General features: G+C 45.7%; 1 protein-coding gene across 1 annotated transcript in view; it reads right to left on the bottom strand.

Annotated features, from left to right (window-relative positions):
- Window positions 1-21,736, bottom strand: part of SORCS1 (sortilin related VPS10 domain containing receptor 1) — a 430,514-nt gene that overhangs the window by 54,242 nt on the left and 354,536 nt on the right. Inside the window, exons 12-17 of the mRNA XM_045024608.1 lie at window positions 18,785-18,887; window positions 18,439-18,515; window positions 12,276-12,367; window positions 10,852-10,959; window positions 9,212-9,329; window positions 7,418-7,548 (exon numbers count right to left, since the gene is read on the bottom strand). Of these exons, the coding sequence (XP_044880543.1) occupies window positions 7,418-7,548; window positions 9,212-9,329; window positions 10,852-10,959; window positions 12,276-12,367; window positions 18,439-18,515; window positions 18,785-18,887 (629 nt within the window). The remainder of the gene's footprint in view (window positions 1-7,417; window positions 7,549-9,211; window positions 9,330-10,851; window positions 10,960-12,275; window positions 12,368-18,438; window positions 18,516-18,784; window positions 18,888-21,736) is intronic.

Below are 21,736 nucleotides of genomic sequence, written 5' to 3'. Positions count from 1 at the left end.
GATTGAGCTGGTGGAAAATGGTAATTATTTCTTTCTTTTAATTTTCCCCTTGGACCGTAACTGGAATGCTGTTGAGACACTGGCTCTGTGCACTGTCCTGTACATATGCATCCAGTTAGATCATGGCTTTACAATGGGGAATATTAATTACACAATGCTCTTGTTTGCCTTTTTAAAAAATTTGGAACATGGTCTTCTTAGCAGATTTCCTGTTCTAAAATGCCACTCTCCTTTGTAGAAAGTGACCTGATAATTACAACCGCAAGGAGCAGAAACTGATTGGAGGAGGCTTGGATGGGAGTTAAGACCTCCAAGCACTGGAGACAAAGGAAGTGGAAGGAGCCAGGCTGCCGGGATTGTATATAGAGAGAGCCAGGTTGTTCTTCCTGTAGCTGGAGCAGAGATGGTGTTCCAGGAAAGTGACTGCTTTGTTTTTAATTCCAATGAAGAGATGGTCAAACAAGAGTAAAAATTGTGAAAACTTTTTCCCTGCTTTGACGTCAAAATGCTGACTTTCAAAGTTTGAACTATAAGCAACATTGCAAAGGAAAATGTCATGAACAATTTACAATATTTTTTGTTGGAATTCCAGCAAGATTTGACATCAAAATTTAAAAACTTGAAACGTTTCAACCAGCTCTATTCCTGAAGGCCTAGAAAAGAAATGGTGCAAGGTGGTCTAAAAGGATACAACTGAGAGTAAAGGAATGAAATTGGCCAAAAGAAAATTTAGGCTGAATATCAAAAATGGCATCTTAGTGAGGTCTAGTTGACTAAATGACCTAAAATGATCTTAGTTTTTATGATTCAATTTTCAGGAGCCTAGTTCCTACCACACCAGTGACTGACCATTGCTCAATGGCTTTAAAAGTTCAAGACAGGCTTGCCAGGTGCTCCTATAATCATCCTTATCAGAAGGAGGACACCAGGGCTATGGAAATATTCTATAATGAGAAGTAAAACATTTTCATTTGCCTAGAGAGAACAAATATTTATGTACAAACAGGACCTCATTCCTTTGTAATTCAATTGTCGCCATGTTGAAATGCTATATTCCTGAGTTATCATGTATCAATATAATTAAAAAGCTGTAACACTCTACACATAGCATGTTCCTAATCAGTTTTGTTTTTCACCTAACAGTGAAATCTGCCCAGAGGGGATCAGCATCCAAAGTCCAATTTAATCCAACAATATTGGTCTGTAACTTCATATTTTACATACACACACACACGCATGCTACAAGTTTGATTACATTGAAATCATTTGGGTACTGTATTCGGGCTTCTGGATAGACCAAATCTGAATTAACTAGGGTTGGCTGTGTTTGGATCATATTCCTCACAGTCACAGAATGAAATTATATGTTCCAGAGCAGAAATAGTTTTTCTAAGTATAGAAGTTCTCCTGTGACCTTTTTAGCTTTGCAAGTCTGTGCTGCCTTGATACGGACATACAGAAATATCATACTAGTAAATGACATAAACTGCTCTTCCATATCTCTCTAGGGATGCACCAGCACCTCTTTCCCCTCTGCAGACTTGGAAACTAATGAGTTTCTTGGCTACTGTCTGGTGCACACAGAGCACTGGGGATGGCAACAAATTGCTGCCTACGGTTTGGCACAACAGGAGTTGTTGCAATTGACAAGCAATAGCATCAGTTGGATCACCGTAGCATAATCTAGACTGCTGAAATCTGAATGCATCAGGGATGGACTGCAATCAACTAGCCACCTCATTGCCAGACATCTGGTGTTCAGACTAGCTACATTTTGTGCCAGACTCAGAACAGCATAGGCAAGAGAGCTCGTCAATGACAGGGCAGCATATATTAAAAGGGATTATTTTAATGAATATTAGAGATCTGATTCTGCTCTCAATTATACTGGTTTTACAGTGCTCGCCTCCACAGGCTTAACTCGAATCACACCTAATTGGCAGTGTAAATAGAAGCAGAATTATAGATCACCGCAATCAAGATTTTATGTATTTATGGTCAAAGACTAGTAGTAAACCTAAAAATATTGTAGATTCCTCCCACAAAGAAACAACTTTGCAAACTGGTGTTAAGATTATAAATACCATTTAAGGGAAAAGAAAATCTTAGAAGAACTTCTTAGTTTACACTGTCCTATCTCAGCATAGAAGGATGGACTAGATAATCTCTTGAGATCCCTTCCAGCCAACTTCTGTGATTCTCCCTCTCTTGCTCTCTCTCTCTCTCTCTCTCTCTATATATATATATATATATACATACACCCCCCCCATACACATACACAAAAGGAAAGTTTTAAGTTAAGGTTAAACTATTAAAAGTCAGATCTGAAAAAAGGAAGATTTGATTTGCAGGGCACATTTTAAGAGGTTCAGTGGGCGATGCATGTTCATGGGCACTGGAAGGCAAAGTTGGTGGCAGAAGAACACGATGAAGAAAAAGAAAACCTTGGGTCAATGATGTGATATTCTGGTGGTTCAAAAGGACTATTCATCCACAGAGATTAGTGGAGGATCATACAGAATGGGATACCATAGTTGCAAACCTCCAGTAACATAGATGCCACATAAGAAGAAACTATTAACAAATCCATCACTGCAAAGGATAGAAATGTCCAACTAGGGTCTCACTCAGACAACAATAACCCTGTCCACGGACCACTCTGCTCACCTCATCCAAAATCAGGAGACATCTTAATGCCTGAACCCAAGATCTCCTCCATACTAACCAGCTCACCTTAACAATACAGGTCAGTGCTGTCAGAAATGGGAAATGCCACCTGCCTTTTGACCTTACATCCATTAAGTGACACAGGCCAAGGTACCTGAGGATACTGGCATCTTTAAGGTAATAATTGGAGATATACCACTCTCCTAGAGCTGGAAGGGACCTTGAAAGGTCATTAAGTCCAGCCCCCTGCCTTCAGTAGCAGAACCAATTTTTGCCCTAGATCCCTAAGTGGCCTCCTCAAGGATTGAACTCATAACTCTCAGTTTAGCAGGCCAATGCTCAAACCACTGAGCTATCCCTACTCCCCCATACTGGCTATCCCTCCCCCCCTCCCTTTAATTCCATACGGCCATGTGGCTCACCTAGCTAAACCCCTTGAGGAAAAGGCCTACAGACTTTAATAGAAATTGGTAACCTTTCGATAGAATTTTTAAAGCAGCCTTTAGAATAGGGATCTAACTCTATGTTAAGAGTTTTATACTGCTACTCCTCACTGTAGCATCCAAGAGGCAGATCTTTAAAGGCATTTAGGCACCTTTTGAAAATCCCACCAGGTGTCTGTCTGTATCTTTCAGGGTCCCTTCCAGTCCTATGAGATAGGTATATCTCCATATATTATTATATTTATGTATCATTAGGCAACAAAACACCTTTCAAAATCTGTCCCCAAGTGCCTAAATAATATATCTGCTAATAAACCATTATTTAATGGTTGAAAAATTCTACAAAAAAGAGATCGTTCTCTATTTAGTTCTACAGATGTTCAGAGTAATTTCTATACATACACACTCTTTAACATCTATAGAGTCCTATCAGTTTCATACCTATCAGTTAATTAGGACTTATTTGGTTCCTCTAAATGTGGTGCACCTCACCTCAGATACTATAGTTGCCACCACACGGACAAGCCTTCTTAAAGGCCCCAAGCAAACTTCAGAAATATACGTGTTTTAAAGTAACTAGAGACAGCTTAACCCCCTCAGTGTGAATGAGAATCAGGCCCAATGGGAGTACTGATGGAATGAGGCTCTAGAAAATGGCCCGAAGTTAGCTGACCAAAGAATTGACCCAAACAAGGATTTCTTTCTGTTGCTACAGGAGAGATACTGCTATGAGAGCATTCAGGCTGTAGAAAGGAGTAAAATGTCAGGAACACTGGTAAGTTAGTGCTGTAATAACATGCGAGTAGCTGTGTAATCCATTTACCCAAATGAATAAGTACAATCTGGTTTCTAGGCAGTTGCTAGGAAGGATTTGCCTTAGGAACGGAAGCAAAGCTCAGGCTTACTTCATTTTTGAAGCACCACTGCCCTCTGGCTGTGAGCCACAGACCATGCAAGTACCTGCAGCTTTGCCTTTGTCCGCTGATGTTTTCTACTTTAGCTAATTACAGGTGAGGTTCCCTAGCAGGGCCGGCTCCAGAGCCCAGCGGGGCAAGCACCCGCCTGGGGCAGCCCTTTCCCGGGGGCGCGGCAGGCTGGGCCGGCGGACCTGCCGCAGGCATGACTGCGGAGGGGACGCTCGGCCGGCGGCTCCAGTGGACCTCCCGCAGGCATGACTGCGGACGGTTCGCTGGTCCCGCGGCTCGGCTGGACCTCCCGCAGGCATGCCTGCGGCAGCTCAACCGGAGCCGCCGGACCAGCGAACCGCCCGCAGCTGCGGGAGGTCCAGCCGAGCCGCGCGGTCAGCGGACCCTCCGCAGTCATGCCCGCGGGAGGTCCGCTGCTCCCGCGGCTCGGGGGCGCCTCCCGGGCATGACTGCTTGGGGCGGCCAAATTTGTAGAGCTGCCCCTGTTCCCTAGCAGGGGAGTGCACAAAAGCTGGAAGTTACTCCCAAGGTTGTTCAGCTGAGGGGGAAACAACCAACCCAGCCTCACCCAGTAGTTCTGTGTTCTTGGTTAGATAAAGATTGTAAATGTCCCCCAAATTCTATGAGATTCCTAGGAGAGAAGCTTTACAAAATCTTTATTTATTTTATGAGGGCATATTTGTTGCTCTGGTCGGGGGAGACACACACACAACACACACAAGCACCCACACACAATTTTAGATCCTAAGTCAATATTGACCTGTGTTAGCATAACAAAAAAGAGTCACAACATCAATGGAACCATAGAATATTAGGGTCGGAAAAGACCTCAGGAGCTCATAAAGGTAATAATTGGAGATATACTAATCTCCTAGAACTGGAAGGGACCTTGAAAGGTCATCAAGTCCAGCCCCCTGCCTTCACTAGCAGGACCAATTTTTGCCCCAGATCCCTAGGTGGCCCCCTCAAGGATTGAACTCACAACCCTGGGTTTAGCAGGCCAATGCTCAAACCACTGAGCTATCCCTCCCCCTGTCTCATGCAGTCCAACCCCCTTCTCAAAGCAGGACCAAATCCAACTAAATCATCCCAGCCAGGGCTTTATCAAGCTGGGTCTTAAAAACGTCTAAAGAAGGAGATTCCACCACCTCCCTAGGTAACCCATTCCAGTGCTTCACCACCCTCCCAGGGAAATAAAAACCAGCAGAATTGCTGTCCTGATGCCACCTCCTTCCTCCAAATCAAGCCTTGCCTTTAGTCACTAAACTCATTTCTTTCTGTTTGGCTTCCCAAGCTTCTCTGGGAAATCTAGGTAAAACTACGTGACTTTTTATATTAAAAGGAAAGCAAATCAAGTGGCCTATTTTAGTTATTGCTGCTGAGCTGGGCTTTTCCCCAGGACAATACAGTGGGCTGTGTGAACAAAATCAAAATCCAATTCCAGAAAGTGAATGACTCAAAAAAGGAGAGAGAAAGAAAAAGAGGAGAAGAGGAGGTATTTGCCCCAGAGACAGTACGTTTGTATCATCCGTGCTACAACAAAATCATAGTCAGAAGAGTGAGGGAAGTCTCACAGTTGAGCTAGACCTATCGCCAGTCAGCACAGCATTGTTTTAATAGTGTTTTCTCCAGCCTACTGTTAAATGTCTACTGGGATCCTGGCCTGATTTTCAAATGGTACCGAGCATCATTGATGCCCACTGATTTCAGTGGGATTTGGGGGTGCTGATCAACTTGGAAAACAAAGCTGCAGGTTCCAATGCTGCAACATTTCCTTGGGAGACTACACCAAATCTAGCAGATCTCTCTCTCTCTCTTCCCAGGAAGTTTTCTCTGTATTTTTTTTTAAGTAAATATAGAAGAAATGAGATTTTTTTTCCTCTTGTAAATTTCTTCACAGTGCTCCTAGTCCTACAATGCAGTGCTGTGCCTGGAGCCCCCGATTTTCAGTTTAAGTGAAAGACAACTAATAAAACCCACGGATTCAGTTTTAAGGAAATAAACAACTAAAAGAGAAAACACCGGGGGAGGGGGGTGGATTTTCAACAGAACTGACTCCCTGTGACCACAGTAAATTACAGCTTGTAAACCCCAGGGGCAGTTCTGACTTAAACCTTGGCTGTTATGGTCTCCACAGACATTCAGCAATCCAGAGTAGCTGGAGCCCTGACCACACCTCAGTCATCCCCTAAACTGTTCCTGGCCCATTCCTATGATAGAAAGGGGGCAGGTTATGATAAGGCCATTCCACTGGTCCTACCCCACCCAGGCAATGCCCCTTAGACCCATGATATTCCCCAGTGGGAAGATCTGGCTGGTTCCTGTCTTCTTTACATTGTCAGGGTGATGTAAAGGGGCTGGGATGCTGCTAGAATCAGGACCATTATATGCATGAAATGCCAAGCGATGCAAGGAACCATATGATGCGGAAATATACTTAACACCAGCTGACACTCAGTGGGATGTGAGGGAGTCACAATCCCAATCCTTGGGAAGACACATCCAGACAAGAATAGCTAATGACAGTGCCCAGCTGCACAGAATGCATCTTTTTGTGTTTACACATGGAGCCCCTCCCCCCATTCTATCACACTGCCCTGTATTCCAGAATCCCGGCACTCCTGCCACAAGTCGATTTGGGGGGACAATGCTCTTTGAGGATGAGATCATTAAAGCAGCTTATCAGGGTTTGAGTTACACTTGTGGAGCTAATTTATGGCACCAGTTGTTTTTTATGCATGTTCGGCTTGGCTTTTACTGATCGTTTTATACCGAAAACCCCTCTAATAAAAATACCATTGTAAGAGAGGACAAAAACAAGTGAAAATCATTATATCCTTGGAGCAACATATCCAATAAGGCTGCAAATAGCAAATGAGCTGAACCTCTTAGGATCCATGTTGCAGCTTATGGGTTGAATTCACAACACACCACAGATCCTGGCGGAGGGCCTCTGGCAATGGAAAGGGCACTTGGAGGTGAGCTGGGGGCAGCACAAACTAACCACAATGCCTCTCCGCTCAGGAGTTCACACCTAGACAATTCAGCCCCCAAAGTGTGCAGTGATGCACAGGATAGGGACAGGAGCTAGACAGCGGGTGGATATGTCAATTCAGGCTGTTGGAGCCTTTGCAAATGGTGATCCTGACAATTTCTTAGGGGAGGTTAATGCTGCCTGTTCCAGCAGATCTCTCTGAGTCACTCTTTTCCTGAGTTGTTGCTTTATCCCTGCACCAGCAGGGGGTAATCGATCTACATACCGGCCCAAACATGCTCCTCTAGATATCTGCCAGCCTAACCCTTTGTATGCAGATCAAGTGAGTATCATGTTGGCATGGGCAGACGCACATCTCTCAGGTGTATCCCATCCGCATTTCTCACCAATCAAAGTCTGCCTCTGTGCAAACACATGGTTCCGATGCCATGGCCCCAGCGTATTTTCCCTGCATGCACTTCTTCTCCGATTTGCGTTTCCTGTAGATCCGTTTTGCTCCCATAATGCACGCTTCTCCCTGAAAACAAAACCAGAACAGTCTATTCTTAAAAAAAACAGGAGTACTTGTGGCACCTTAAAGACTAACAAATTTATTTAAGCATGAGCTTTCATGCTTAAATAAATTTGTTAGTCTTTAAGGTGCCACAAGTACTCCTGTTTTTTTTGCGGATACAGACTAACACGGCTGCTACTCTGAAACCAGTCCATTCTTACACCATCGTTATTATTTTTAGCACCGCCAATTTGGTACATTTTTAGCAGTTGTTGTAACTGCATTATGGGATGATTTTTTGGGCCAAATTCTCTGTTGGTGCAGTGGAGCAGCAACCACAGCTGAAGCCAAAGGGGCTGCATAATGTATACCGGCAGACAATCTGGCCCTATCGGCTAATATGTGTATCCAGATGTGGACCAGACTTTCCCCAAAGTTCAGGGGTATTTGATTCGAGGGTCACATCTGATTTATACCTTAGGTACCGTAACATCTGACAGCACAGACTGATCCCTCTGATCTCTGAGATACTGAAGAGACAGAGCTAGTCCATTCTTTTAGTCGTATTTTTTAGCTAACCAGCTCTACTGAATTCTGTCATTTGTTTGTACATAAAGCTACTCCATACATTTTGAGTACAGGATGAGCGTATTGTCTGTTACGCACTGAACTCAAACACTTGTTATATAACTGACTAAAGAACCCTGCAAAATATTTTTTCTCTAGGGAAATCAGAGAAGAGAAGGCTCAGACTTGCACTCTCAACAGGAACCGAATCTAGAGGCAAGAATATGGGGCAGTCTTCCATGAATAGTTTCCCATGCTCAGAAGCAGACGTTATCGAAGATGGATTGTGCAGTCCTTGGCTTTTTAGCTTATGCAAAACAAAACACAAAATACATTTGGCTGGCTTATAGTGTACTCCTGTTTGAACTGCTGGATGAAAACGGAGCTTTTTCACAGCTTTGCCTGGCTCATGTAAACAAAGGGCAGAACAGTGGCCAGTGTAAAATAGTGTTGCTGCACTGACTTCAAAGGAGATGTACATCAGCTGACAATCTGACCCATAGCTGGGACTTCAGTGTTGCGTTTGTGTCTCACTGGAACAGTCAATCTAAGCCCAGTCCACTTTAATTTTCTATTACCTCTCAAACCCTTTCCCAAGAAGTTACAAATGGAGACGCCCTATTCTCTGACAGCATAAATGAGTTCAGCTCTGTTGACTTCAATAAACCACTAGACCATTTGGCCATAATTTATTCTAACCCTACAGAATATAAAACACCAGGTAGAAAGTGTCATGAGCTAGGAATTATACTCTAGGGCCCAGATTCCCAATAGTATTTAAGTGCCTAACTCCCACTGACTGTATTGGCACTTAGATGCCTATGCACTTTTGAGGATCTGGGCCTATATGACTATCTGAGCCATGATTGCGGGTGTCCAGGTAAAACTTGGAACACCTGCTTCTTTCTAAGCCCTGGCTTGTATCCATTAGAGACGGAAGCAGCCCGTAGGCTGCCGCTTGAAGCCAGTGTATAATTGAAATGAAATATTACGGACCAGTAATAGTTTCATCCGGTGACTCTGAGCCACCAAGTTAGCAGGAAAGGACCTTGGTCTTCACCAGTGTTCAGCTGCAGAACCATCAAGACCTCAACTCATATCCAGCTTTCATGCTTCGTACCTGGCTATGGAGCTGCCATGGCCGGTAGTCCTCTTCTGCACATCTCCTGTCGAAAATTGACTTGTAGTCCACTTTCACCAGCTGCCATTCCGAGCGATGGCTGAAGTGTCCGAACACTCTACAGAGCACAGCAAGGAAGGGTTTATATATTCAAAGGCATCGACAATGCAGCCTCCTAGATATGGAATTTACCCAGGGTCAAATTTTCAGAAGCGTCAGAGGGTATATCCACACTGTAGCTGGGAGAAGTGACTTCCCAGTTCTGGGACACACACACACACACACAACCACACTGGGAATTACACCTTCCAGCTGCAGTGCAGAAATAACCCAAGTGACTTAGGATCCTAAATTCCACTGATTTCAATGAGATTGTGGGTAACATTTTCAAAAGTCCTTAGGCGACATAGAAGCCTAAGTCTAAATGAAAGCCAATGGGACACTGGCTTCTAAATACCTAAGTCACTTTTGCAAATGTCACCCCTAAACTATTAAGACTGTTTATTTCAGGACAAGGCTACAGTTGTTGAGCTATGACTGACACTAACAAGGGTCTTTTGGGGGCAACATAATATAAAAAATGAAGAATGATCTTCTAAATATCTACTAGAGATGGGACAAATCTAGGCCTTAGGAATCGGAATCACTGGATATTTTATGGAGTGGGGATGCATGAGGTGGGGAGTGGCCCCTATCTGAATGAACTTGCCTGTAGGATTCTGGTCCTAGAGCGGATCCAAAACAAGAAGGAAAATTTGGTTTTCAATTCTGGGTTGGCTTTGGCTGAAACCTGATCAGGAGAAGAAATCTTAGAGGCCCAGCTGTTGGCTTGCCAAAGGTTTGCCATTTGAGGCTGATATTGTCCAAGAACAACCCACATGATTTTAGTATCACTGAATCCAAACTGAAATCCTATCCCTGGTTCTACCACAAATCTGAGCCCTGGGCTCCAGTTTAATCAAAATCCAGAATCAGATCAGGATCTGAATGGCACCTTCTTAGTGCACCTTTATTTTCAGCAGCTGATTTCCAAACCGCAAGTTCTGTCGATTACAGCGTGATTCGTTTTCACAAGCAGAAACCGAAATTCTCTCATGTTTTTGCAAATTTGAGCCCACGCAAAATGTCAGGGTGAGTACAGATCTCTGTGCTACGCAGAACTCAGAATCCCACACAGAAACTAAATCACAATTCCCAGGCCACATTTTGTCATTCACGCTTACCATTTTGCAGCATCCCAGTTAAAAATACAAAAGCACGGCTTAAAAAAACCCAACCCCCCCGGCCCTCCGTTTTTTCATTCCAACATTCACCTGCAACGGGTAGCTCTGCTTAAAGTCTCACACAGCTTGAAGAGCCAAATATTCACATTGATGAGCCACATGGCCACATTTCTGAAGCTTAGGTGGATCCCACCGTATGACCCTCCATATTCCATGCAAATGTTGCTGGCTTTTGTCATCACAAGCATGACTGCACAGTCCCATCCCCCGCCTCCCCCATACCCCAGGTTCAGTCTCCACACACAGCCTGGCCAGAGGTGTCTTTACACGAGGATCTGGCCCAAATACGTGTTTATGGTGCAGTTCTCATCAGCGTTAACTTGATGTTGGCTGTTTTCCCTTTCCACGCTCACTTACGTCATGATCAGAGTCTCCTCCCCAGGCTCACCCAATACCCCGTCCACAAAGAGTGGGGTGGACGTGAAGCTGTACTTGCTCCACGATCTCCCTTCATCGAAACTCAACCTAGTGGGAAAAGCAGAAGTGTCACCATCTCTCAGACACAGCTGCAGGAAACGGAGCTGCTTGACATAAAGAGACAAAAGGTAGGAACTGCCTCAATCGCTAGGCAGGCCACGTTTAAAAAAAATATGACTAAGGATTTGGGGTGCCTACTCCGAGTTGCTTTAAAGGTGCTTGATTTGCAGCACATTCTGAGCACCCGCCCTCTGAAAATCAGCCCCTTTTAAGGTGTCACAGGGTGAGCATCATAATGCTGAGGCTTCCAAAACCAGTAGTCGGCTTTTGATAATCTTGGTTTTAATGCCCCACACAAAGGTTTCTTCTGGTTTGGCTAAAAGGTCTCCATCCCACTACTGCTGAATCCTTTTAGCCTGCCAGGGTAAACAAACAGCTGTCTCTGCTCTTGGGCCACTGCAGTCTAAGTCCTAGAAAGGACGACTTGTTTTGGGCATCATAAATCAGAGCATTGATCAAGCTACTCTGGCACGATACTGCTAATCAGCGGGCAGTACTTAAGGGGCGGTAACTCATGAAGTCTTCTGTGAGACTGTAATTTTAAGGGCAAGCTGGATTCGGCAGCCAAGATTTTTAAAAAGTGACTCATGATCTTTCAGCTGGAGATACCTTAAAAGGAGCTATTTTCAGAGTGCAGGAGCTCGGCACTTTCTGAAAACCGGGTCCCTTTAAGGTGTCTCAAGATGAAAACCCAGAACCACTCGTTGCTTTCTAAAATCTTGATCTGTGTGTGTTAGATATTGGCAAGATGCTGACTGTAGTGCTGGCTACGTAAGGATAAACAGCACAAAGCGATGCTCTGTCCAGGCAGCTCAACAGCTGCTCCTAGTGGTGACAATGCTGCTTTCTTTGGTGGGTAGCCCTGACGCTATCTAATAAAGTTGTGGCGTAACTGCTGCCCTGCACCTAGGAGATAATTTCATCCATGGTTTTGCAAATAAAGCACATTTGGAACTCCTTAGGAGACTGATCCTACTCCAAACTCCAACTTAATGGGCAGGCTCTAGGGGCCAGACCTTCACCTGGGATAGATCAGCGTAGTTCCAGTGATTTTAATGGAATGACACTCATTCACCATCGCGGAGGGTCTGGCGCCAGAACTGTAACCTGTTTCCCCACTTGCACTGATGTGTGAAATCGCCGGCACTGCTTTAGCCTTATCAGAGTGAATGCACGTAAATTTCTTAATTGACATATTCCGGCTTTTAGCTAAAAGAAATTAGTCACAGCTTAACTGCCAGCAGCACGTAATCTGGAATGAAGGATTCCCTGACAAATGAGATCAGCACAGTCACAGGCATTACCACAGATGTCTGATAGGCAAAGACGTGTGTTTCATGGCAACCAGGACTCCACCTTGATCCAGGTATAAAACGCTGTGCTCCTCTTCAAAGATCTGCAAAACATACATATACCCAGATCCGTTTTCCTTAGCCTGGATAACAGGCCACACACTTATTCCAGGAGAGGCACTGGATGGGGATATGTTTACCAAACTATGGAACAAGGAGAAGACACATTATTACCCAGACAGTTCCAATTTTTTTATGTTGCTATCTTGCTGCCCCCCTGTCAAATGAATTTCATCCTGCCAGCTGGCAGGGAGAATCTATTTGAAATGTGATACTTTTAGATGATCACTCATCCCCACCCTGCAGATCAGGGAGCTTTGTTTGAGGTGCAGGAAGCTTCACTTTGCAGGTAACTTACAAAGACCATATGGGAGGGTTTTGAGAGAACAAAGAGAGCTGGGCAAACAATGCAAAAATTAATTCCTCTCAGTATTTGTTCACATATTAAAACAGGTTTCCTTTGGTCGGGTCCCTTTTATATTCTCCTGCAAACACCCATGCAGTCCAGTTCGGTAGTAGTCCTTGGATAGTACATTTTAATATCACTGCTTGGCTAATTTAGGAATTCAGATTTTAGGGGTCTAATCTCATGTCCATTGCACTTGACGGAAAAGCTTCCATCCACGTCAGTGACACAAGACCAGGTTCTAAATGTACACACCTAATGATAAGAGTTGCACTCCTCCAATCAGAGAGAAGATAGGCTACTCTGTGACCGATCACAACAGAGCTCGAATTTCAGATTTCGAATAGCGAGCCACGGGACGAAAAGAGTTTGTGTAAAATGTTATCGAATAGCAAATAAACCATGGAGAGCCAGGATCTGTTTGCAGCCATTTCCCCAACCAAAAGGTGAGAAGATCCATCGAACAAATTATTCATTTTATTAATTAGTCACTCAGCTCCAGCAACAATAAAGGCACATTTCAGGTAGAGAGGAAAGTCAGTCCAGTGGTTCATGCTTGCCTGGGACTTGAGAGACCGAGGGTCATTTCCCTAGTCTGCCCGAGACTCCCTGTGTGACCTTGGACAAGTCAGAGTCTCTCTGTGACTCAGTTCCCCATCAGTTCCTGTAGAATGGAAATAACAGCACTGCCCTACCTCGCAGGGTGTGGTGAGGATGAACACACTAACAAACTGAGCACTCAGATACTACAGAGATGGGGGCCAGGTAAGTACCACAGAGAAATAGTTTTGTGAGCATCCCTGGAAATCCCTGCCATTCCCTCCCTTTATTCACCTCCGGAACTCCTCTGCACCGCTCTCATCGGCTTGACTCATCCATCCAGACTCCATAAATGCTGCTCCATGGGGGGCAGGGGACGCTGTATAGCAACATGAAGGACTCTGCTCTCCACTTCCCCACTGCTTCCCGCCCATGCTAACACTGGAACGCTGGAATGTCCAGACTGAGTCAGACCAGTGTCCCGTGAGTCCAGCACCCTCTAATCATCAGTGGCCAGTATCAGACACTTCAGAGTCAGGCCCCAAGCAATGACGCTCCCCACCCCCAAACTCATCTCTCCTGCAAGGCAGAGCAACCGCCGATCCAAGACTGACTATTTGCATTGTTAAAAGCACTTAACGATACACTTAATTTCAATGTTTGAGAATTATTGCATGTTAAATAAATGGCAGCTAATTATTAAAACATATTTAATGATGCTCAGCAGCCAGGCATTAGATTATCCAGCCTTCTACCTGATTGCTAAAGCTCATTAGTTATGTGCTCTCAAAGCAAGGGATATTTAATTAACATGCAGAACAGTGGGGAGGGAAGGGGGCAAACACATTTGTTTCGGTAATCACAGTGTCTCACTCGTGTGGCATGAGGCTTCGCTTTCCGTGCGCGAGATTTATAATCTGAGCAGAACAGGAGATATTTTTCATTCTCCATCCATCTTCTTTCAGGGTAAGTCCTTGGCTTGATGTGCTCCATCAAGAGGAAAATACGCTCATGATTCTGCTGTGCTGTCCTTGTAAGAGAGGACCTTCTATTTTGGAGACTGTGTGTGTATTTGCAGTGGTTGTGCTGGTGACCAAGGACTGGATGGGGATCCTTGATAATTGTATTGAGGGTGTAATCATCAGAAGGGAGAGGAACTATCGAGGTTCACACAAGGGGTATAACTAAGAGTAATATGAAAGGTATAAGAAACAGCACTTCCCCTCTCTCACAATAAATGAAAAAAGGTGACTGCCAATGAAATCATAAGGCAGAAAACTTAATAATAAAAAGGAAGGTTTTTTTTTTTAAACTAAACACACGTTAACCTGTAGAGCTCAGTGCCATAGGATATTACTGAGGGCAAAAACAATCATATTGGGAAAAAAATTAGACATTTATATGGATACTAAGAATATACACAGTTATGTTAAACAGGATACAAAACGTAAGCGCCCCAAACATTCATGCGTAGGAACACAGGAATGAAAAAAACAGCATATTGGATCAAGTCATGTAGTTCAATATCCTGTCTCAGACAGTGGCCAGCACCAGATGCTTCAGAGAAGAAACGCTGGAGCCGGCAGTTATGGGATAATGTGTCCACAGGGAAAGTTTCCTCCTAACCAAGTTTATTAGAAGTGGGCTATTGTAAGTGTCTCAACTCACTGCCGCAGCGCCTCCTGCTGGTGACTTCTGGGAATTAGCTCATTCCAGCTCTGGAGCGCCCTCTGCAGGCCGGTGATCCACCTTACCTGTGGCCCCGTGTCCCGCCCAGGACCCCGGTGCCCTGTTTACCTGGGGTGCTGCCCCCTGGCAGTAACCCCTCACAGCCTCAGGTTCTCCCCCTCCCAGGGGAAGCCCCACCCACTATCCCCACTTCGCCTCAGTGTTTGGCTACTGCCAGTCCCCATCTAGCCCCCCCGCTCGCTGGGGCGGACTGCAGTGTAAGCCACTCATCATAGGCAAAGGGGGTTCGGACCTGCTGCCTCTGCCTACCCATGGGCTGCCCGCTGCAACCCAGTACCTAATGGGCCAGGCCTTCAGCCTAGGGCTTTCCTAGGCTGGAGTTCCCCAGCTCCCTAGGCCTTTCCCCAGCCCTGCTCCATTCTAGGTTCCCTCCTTGGTACCTTGCAGCCAGGCCCTTCTCCCTCTACAGGCAGAGGGAGACTGTCTGGGCCGCTGGCTCACAGCCTTTTATAGGGGCCAGCGGGGCCTGATTGGGGCATGGTCCCAGCTGAGCCTACCTTCCCCAATCAGCCCAGGCTTCTTGCCCCAGCCACAGCCCTCTCCTGGGCTGTTTCAAGCCCCGCAGGGCAGGAGCGGGTAATCACTCTGCTACAGCTAGTAATCTAAGGCCCTGATCCAAAGCCGATTAAAAAGTCAATGGAAAGGCTCCCATTGATTTCAACAGGCTTTGGATCAGGTCCTAAAGCATGAGGGTTTATATCCCCTTCATGGAACAAGCCAACTACTGACAGGGGCTTCGTAGAAATTTCCCCTTTTGGATGCATCCATGGACACGTGTCCATTTCCAAGGTTAACTCCTTCCTTAGAAGCAGTTGGTCCAACAAGGACACTGGCTTGATCCATTGTGGTAATTTCTAGGTCCTTAATGAGATTAATTAAACAAAGGGTAACATGGGCAGAATATCAGGGGAAACTGTCCAACAGTGAGATCAGTAAGAGGGTGGAATAACCTCCCAGGGAAGAGGGGAAAGTGACACCCCTTGAGCAATGGAAAGCTACGGTAGATTGATTTAAGTGACTCTTCTGTGCTGACGCTCTGGTCCACCAGGGAATAGACTAGAAGATGGTGACGCTACCTCAGGGAGCACAGGACAGTGAATTACCTTGTTCCCTCCGCCTCCGGTGAGAGAAAGTCAGCTCCCTAACACTGACAACCCTGCAGCCACTCAAGTACTCCTCAGAGCTCTGCCACCCCTTCTTTGCCTTGCAGGAACAACGCCCCCAGGTCCCTCTACACGTGTCACCTGCAGTCATGCACGGTTCATAGGGTGACCAGATGTCCCGATTTTATAGGCACAGTCCCGATTTTTGGGTCTTTTTCTTATACAGGCTTCTATTACCCCTCACCCCCATCCCGATTTTTCACATTTGCTGTCTGGTCACCCTAACTGTTCAGCCCGTCACCGGACACGCAGAAATTACCAAGTTCGCTGTTCCCAAAGGGAACAAGACATACTTCAGCTTGTTTGAGTCAGCTGAGTCACAATTTGCTTAATACCACAGCACTGAGATGTACAGTACACTCTCCATCAGGGGCACCAGAACAGGGGGGGCCTGGGTGAGTGACAGGGGAGAGGAGGTGGATAGGAGCGAGTGGGGGTGGGCCCTGCTCACTCACTCCCATCACAGTGGGGCAGCAGGTGGCTTCCCCCATGGCCAGGGGTCTCTGCTCTATTCTCCAAAGCTCTGCACCATTTGAATCCCTTGGGACAGGGAAGGGATTCAGATAACACAAAGGTTTGGATAATAGGGTTTTGGGAAATCAGGAGTATGCTGTCTACTGTAAAAGGAGAATAAGTTTGTTCACAAAGAACAGAGATCTAAATGAGAACTGAGTGAGACTACTGGACACAGAACGGTTACGCCAAAAATGAACCATAAACCGAAATCCTAGGTCCACCCTTCTCAATGGTTTACCTGCCCTATTTAATAAAATAGATTGTCTTCCAAGGATTCAGTCTTTGACGGAAGTGCTGGTTTTCAGTCAAAGCCAGGATCCAAGTTTTCATGAATACCCCAGACCTTTCAAGAGGTGTCCCACAGTATTGGATCCGCAAATGGCTCTCTCAAAACTCATTGTGTTGTCCCCATAGTCAGGAGGACCCCTGCTGTTCTTCTCTGCCTGTCAAGGGATAGTTCAGTGGTTTGAGCATTAGCCTGCTAAACCCAGGGTTGTGAGTTAAATTCTTGAGGGGGCTATTTAGGGAACTGGGGTAAAAATCTGTCTGGGGATTGGTCCTGCTTTGAGCGGGGGGTTGGACTAGATGACCTTCTGAGGTCCCTTCCAACCCTGATATTCTGTGATGACTCCCCATCCCCCAGTCGACTCCTATTTCAATGGGGCTTCCATTGCTTTGGTTTACAATGCTTAATCTACATATGAACCTATGTAATATATGTGAATATGCTTCCCTTTGTCTAGCAAAACCAGTTTTTCACCTCTGCTAGGGATTAATACCTCAATAAAAACTATAAGGACATATTTTCCGTATATACACCTACTTTTTAAATATAATCAGTACATACACATTGATACCTTACAAAACACTGTTTATGGATGGCTACTACAAAAGCAGTGTGTTAGTTGCAGTGAGTTTGCCAGGCTTGATAGGAATTGCTGTTATAGGACAACGAACCGTTTCCCAGTTGGCAATAAGGGGTCCCTAGGGTCATAGTGACCTAAGAAGGCTTTCCCATTTCTGATTTCTTTGATTCTCTGTCAAGACAGTATTTGCTACATCAAACTGGGCAGTATTTTACTTGTAAGAAAGGACATGTGCAACCCATCTAAGTAGCTCTCAAGCAGTAGTTGCCAAACTGAGGGTTGGTGAGGAGCCAGTCACAAGTGTGGCGGTATCTTTTTGTTAGAGCTGGGCTCAAACTAAAAGTTTTATCTATTGCTGGTGCTTACTGGCCTCTGTTGCCATAGTACCTCACAATGTTTAATTTATCTTCACACCACCTCCCTGAGGCTGGGCAGTTCTATTATCCCCATTTTACAGATGGGAAACCGAGGCACAGAGAAACTAAGTAATTTGCACACACTCACACAGGAAGTGTATGGTAAGGATTGAACGTGGCTCTCCCAAATCCTATGCAAGTGCCCTACCACTGGGCCTTCCTTCTCTAGATGTCTGCTCCAGCCACCCAAAACTCTAGTGCAGCTAAACTCCCATGGATATCAACAACCAAACTCCCTTAAGCTGTATTTGAAAATACCAGCCTTGGTGGCTTGGGCACATTTCCACTTTTTATCAGGAAATAGCGTAAGGAAAAGCCAGTAGGGATTACCCTTCGCTTGGGTTAGTATAATTATTTTGCCACCAAAAAGAAAAAAAGAAAAAGAAAAACAGATCACCTTTTTAAAGCAACTCACCTTCCCTTCATTTGACACTCAAGGCTGTGATACATATTATTTACCTGTCTCCATGTGTTCCCAGCGTCCGATGAAACAAACATGCTGATGTCGTTGTCTGACAATTCGGTACCTATGTTACCTATAAGGAGAACATTATTCAGTCCAACAATATTTTAAGACATAGGAAAGTGAGCTGCCTCAGTGATGTAAATGATTTTTACCTTTTCCTAAGCAAGGGATTTCAGTGTTGGGGAGGGGGAAGAATTGTCATTTTAGTTTGGCAGGGAAACGTAATTACAAGATCAAAGTCCAAATACTTCTATTTCCATGCACAGAGGAAATGCAATAGGCGGAATCTGATGTATACAACACTTTATGTACAATAGATAGTAACTGAATGTTTCATACCAGAAGCCACGATGATGCTAGGGGCAGTATCTCGGCTGGCGATGTTTCCTGAAGTGTACGGGTTCTCGGAAACCTTTAGGTGAAGGTGCAGCGAGCAATAGGGCTGGAGAGAAAGAGCGGTGGGGGAAGAAAAGACAAATCATAAAGGGCATCCCAATCAGTCTCCCTTCCCAACGGGCATTCGTACATCAGAGTGATGGCCATGGAACATCACAACAGAGGACTGGAAGGGGTCCCCTGCTATTGTGGACAATCCGTGAGAACCCAGTTTTCCTTACTCCTTTCCTGAAGGCTCCAAAAAAGCTCATTGCAAAATAGAAAAAAACACACCAAAAGCTGGAAGCAAATGGAACACCAGCCCGAGGGAAATGTGCCAGCCAGTATGTGAACAACAGTGCAACAAGGTCTGCTGATACCATTAGCACAGCTCTGTGAGCGAAGCACTGCAAGCTGCTACATACTGACACGGGCAGTCTAATGAAAAGACAAACCCCAAACTGTCTCTCAAACCCTGGCAGTTACAAGCTGGTTCTCTCTCCCCCACTCTTTTGATTCCTTTTATTTAAAGAGATCTGTTCCAAGCCACAGTAACAAGGCAAAATTGTAAAGATAATAACAAATAAGAGAATATTAGATGCCTCAGCTGCATAGTGCATGCATCTGCTGGTATTATTCATTATTATTATTATTTAAAAAAGCACAGAACATATATCCTGAGCCAAGGAGATTGCAGTCTCAGGGTCCGATCTTGCAAACAGATCCACACTCAAGATCCCTCGCTCCCATGCAGTGTCCAGTTGGAGACAATGAGCCTCTGTGAGCATGGATCTCTTTGGAGGATTTTACACAGGATGCAAAAAGCCAGAGCACTAAACCCAGAGGGGATGAGAGTGCTGAATAGGGAAAGGGCAGAGGAGGGGTAGAACAGCAAGACTGTGAATCTGGGTGGTTTGGATGAGGGGAGAGAGAGTGTTTGGTGGACTGGAACTAGGGGAGAGCTCCATGCACATGGAAGAAGGCACAAAGATCTGAGGCTGGGAGAAGGACGTAGGGGGCAGGGGCTCGGTCTTCTGTGTTTGCAGAGTGCCTGGCACACAGACAAACTAGAGAGGTGAGAGCGCATGAAGCCTCCACTGAAACGAACAGGAGCTGGAGTTGCTCAGGTCTTTTCTCAGGATTTGGTCCAATGATAACACAACACTACCACAGAGTGCATGTAAGTACAATCTCTACTACGTGCATCTGCAAAGACTGAAGGAACCACCCAGAGCATAAGTGGGAAACAAGGGTACACCCACCTCCCTCCAACACCCTTCAAGGAGTGGGAGGAAGATCATGATTAACCAGAGAACGGGCACCATGCCCCAAAACGATTCATAGAAGTTAGACATGGATGAGACCTACAGTGAACACTAGAAAGGTAGTGATTTACTGAGTGAAAGGAAATATCTGCAGTGCTGTACAGTAGCAAGCTATTGTCAAATGCCAACCTGTTAATGGTAAGCACTGTTTTAGGCCTTCCTTTGGCTAGTTCAGGATGGTCACTTGGAGCATAATATTGTCCCTGTCGTGGACACACTTGTGCCTCTCAGAGCTTGAAATGTGAGTCCCTCAATGCGGACGTCAACCACCAAAGTCAGCAAGTACCACTCCCGCAAAGGCGAGCCCAATGGCCGAGTGAGGAGGAGGGAGGTGAACTCTTCCTGATGTGACACAAAGGAAAAGGCCAGGGTGGCATGGGTGGGAGCATCGCTAGACAAGCAGAATACACCAAACACCATAACCACAGCTGACAGTCTGGTAGGGTCAGACTCCACAGCAATCCAGAGGAGGATTCTGGGGAGAGAACCCAGTTCGGCTAAGCAAAAAGGCAGAAAGGGATTCTTCCTTTTACATCTCTATCCGTTCTGAAGGGCTAAAGGGGGAACACGTTTTTCAAACCAAAATAATTAATGTCACCCTCTGGCATTTTGCAGACGGGAGCTAATGGAAGTAATTCACCCAATCCCCCGCTCCAACAGAGATTAGCTCGCGTCTCAGACTTCAATCCTTTTAGATTGTGCTGCTTGAGGTTCCTTTTATCTTGTATCTGTATCACTTCATAGATACATATTGTATAGGTGTAAGCTCTACTAATGGAAAGTGATATATAAAAGCCAGCTATTATTACCATCATTATTACATAGATACAGGGTACATACAACAAGACCCAGTGCAAGAGCTGACATGCTGCCTATCAAGTGCATAACCACAGGGCCGGCTCCAGACCCCAGCGCGCCAAGCGCGCGCGTGGGGCGGCATTTTGCCTGCAGGGCGGCCGGCAGGTCCGGCGGACCTTCCGCAGTCATGACTGCAGACGGTTCGCTGCTCCCGCGGCTCGGGTGGACCGGAGCCGCGGGACCAGCGAACCCTCCGCAGCTACGGGAGGTGCACTGGAGCCGCGGGACGAGCGCACCCTCCGCAGTCATGCCTGCGGGAGGTCTACCCGAGCCGCGGGACCAGCACCTCCCGCAGGCATGACTGCTTGGAGCGGCCAAATTCCTAGAGCCGCCCCTGCATAACCATTTATTCATCATAATGCAGTAATGCCTAGAGGCCCCAACCGAGACCAGAGCACCGCCTAAACTCTGACCTTTCCTCTCCACCCACACAGCTAAAACTATTGCTCAGCTTCTCATCATCTTGCCTACTGTAACCTTCTCCTCTTCGGCTTTGACAAATGCACTCTTGTCCCATGTACATCCATGCAAAGGTGTCCTGGCTTGTCACTTTAACCCCCTCTTTGCTTCCCTCCACTGGCTCCCCCTTCCCCACCGCATTAAACACCAGCTTCTTGTCTCTGCATTTAGGCCTATCCCTGCACAGCCAATCATCTCTCCTATGATCCTGAGACATCCTGCTCTTGTCTCCTTCAGTCTGCCAGCCCTTCCTATAGCTCTCCGATTCCTCCAT

This window comes from Mauremys mutica, chromosome 7 (genome assembly GCF_020497125.1).
Source record: "Mauremys mutica isolate MM-2020 ecotype Southern chromosome 7, ASM2049712v1, whole genome shotgun sequence".
Lineage (NCBI taxonomy): Eukaryota > Metazoa > Chordata > Testudines > Geoemydidae > Mauremys > Mauremys mutica.
The sequence above is the reverse complement of the archived record's forward strand: the minus strand, read 5'-3'. Positions and strand labels throughout refer to the sequence as shown.